The sequence below is a fragment of the Tachysurus fulvidraco genome, chromosome 23 (genome assembly GCF_022655615.1).
Source record: "Tachysurus fulvidraco isolate hzauxx_2018 chromosome 23, HZAU_PFXX_2.0, whole genome shotgun sequence".
Taxonomy (NCBI): domain Eukaryota; kingdom Metazoa; phylum Chordata; class Actinopteri; order Siluriformes; family Bagridae; genus Tachysurus; species Tachysurus fulvidraco.
The window spans coordinates 1,478,406-1,479,354 of NC_062540.1; the positions used below are offsets into that span (position 1 = coordinate 1,478,406).

Consider the following 949-nt stretch of genomic DNA (forward strand, 5'->3'; position numbering starts at 1 on the left):
GAATCAGTGTGAGCTGCAGTTCCATTGCTGAAGGAATCCTGAAGGTGAGAAAGTGATGGAGCCTGCTGATTAGATTGGATATAAACAAGTCGACAGGTTGATGAAGGCGTGGTTTCCTTCTACAGTATTAAACTTCTTCTGTAGCCATGGCAACGTTTTCAAATTTGGCCTTAAACTCATGGTACGTTAAAAAAAAAAAAAAAAGTCTAACGAATAAGAATGAAAGATTTTGGTCTTTAGTGGCAAAACACAGATGTGAGGTAAGAAACATTGTGTGTGTGTGTGTGTGTGTGTGTGTGTGTGTGTGTGTGTGTGTGTGTGTGTGTGTGTGTGTGTGTATTTCTTCTTCTAAGTGATTTGTCAAACACAAAATACACTCTGTATTATTCTGATTTGCTGTAAATGAACTTCACTTTCGTGTGTTGGAGTGTAGAGCTGTAACATGGCGTATCATTCACCTTCTCTATCTACACACTTCCCTCTCAGTCTTTCTAACAAAAATCCCAGTCTGTGTAAACTGCTTATCAGCATGACCAGGCTGAGATAAAGGCGTCTTGCTGGAGCGCCAGTGACCTTCATCTCCGTTAACTCAGACACACAGCTTTATTAACTGACAGCTAACTGTATTATAGTGAAGACGAAATTCAATCGAGCCTCATTGATTCTGATGAATCCTCATTTGGAAACATTTCCTCAGTCACTTAATGTAGTTTGAGTAATCTTAGTGGGCTGTTATTGAGTTTAACGCAATATGTTTCCAGTAGTATTATATTTTTGTTCTTAGAGTTATTACATACACTGCTTTCGTACATATGTGCATATATTACCAGAATACTAGACTTCCTGGTCAAAGGATTCACTTCCAGTTCCCACTTCCTTGTTTGTGGACATTTAAAGGAAGTGCGCACTAACATTAGAGGTAAAGTATTGTCAGTTCCTGTTGCATGTT

General features: G+C 38.8%; 1 protein-coding gene across 1 annotated transcript in view; it reads right to left on the minus strand.

The window, feature by feature from the left end:
• LOC113654949 (urokinase plasminogen activator surface receptor-like) overlaps window positions 1-102 on the minus strand; it is a 2,456-nt gene extending 2,354 nt beyond the window's left edge. The window contains exon 1 of the mRNA XM_047807120.1: window positions 1-102. This exon is cut by the window's left edge and continues 24 nt beyond it. Coding sequence (XP_047663076.1) covers window positions 1-25 — 25 coding nt within the window. The 5' untranslated portion in view covers window positions 26-102.
• Between the last annotated feature and the right edge of the window lie 847 nt (window positions 103-949).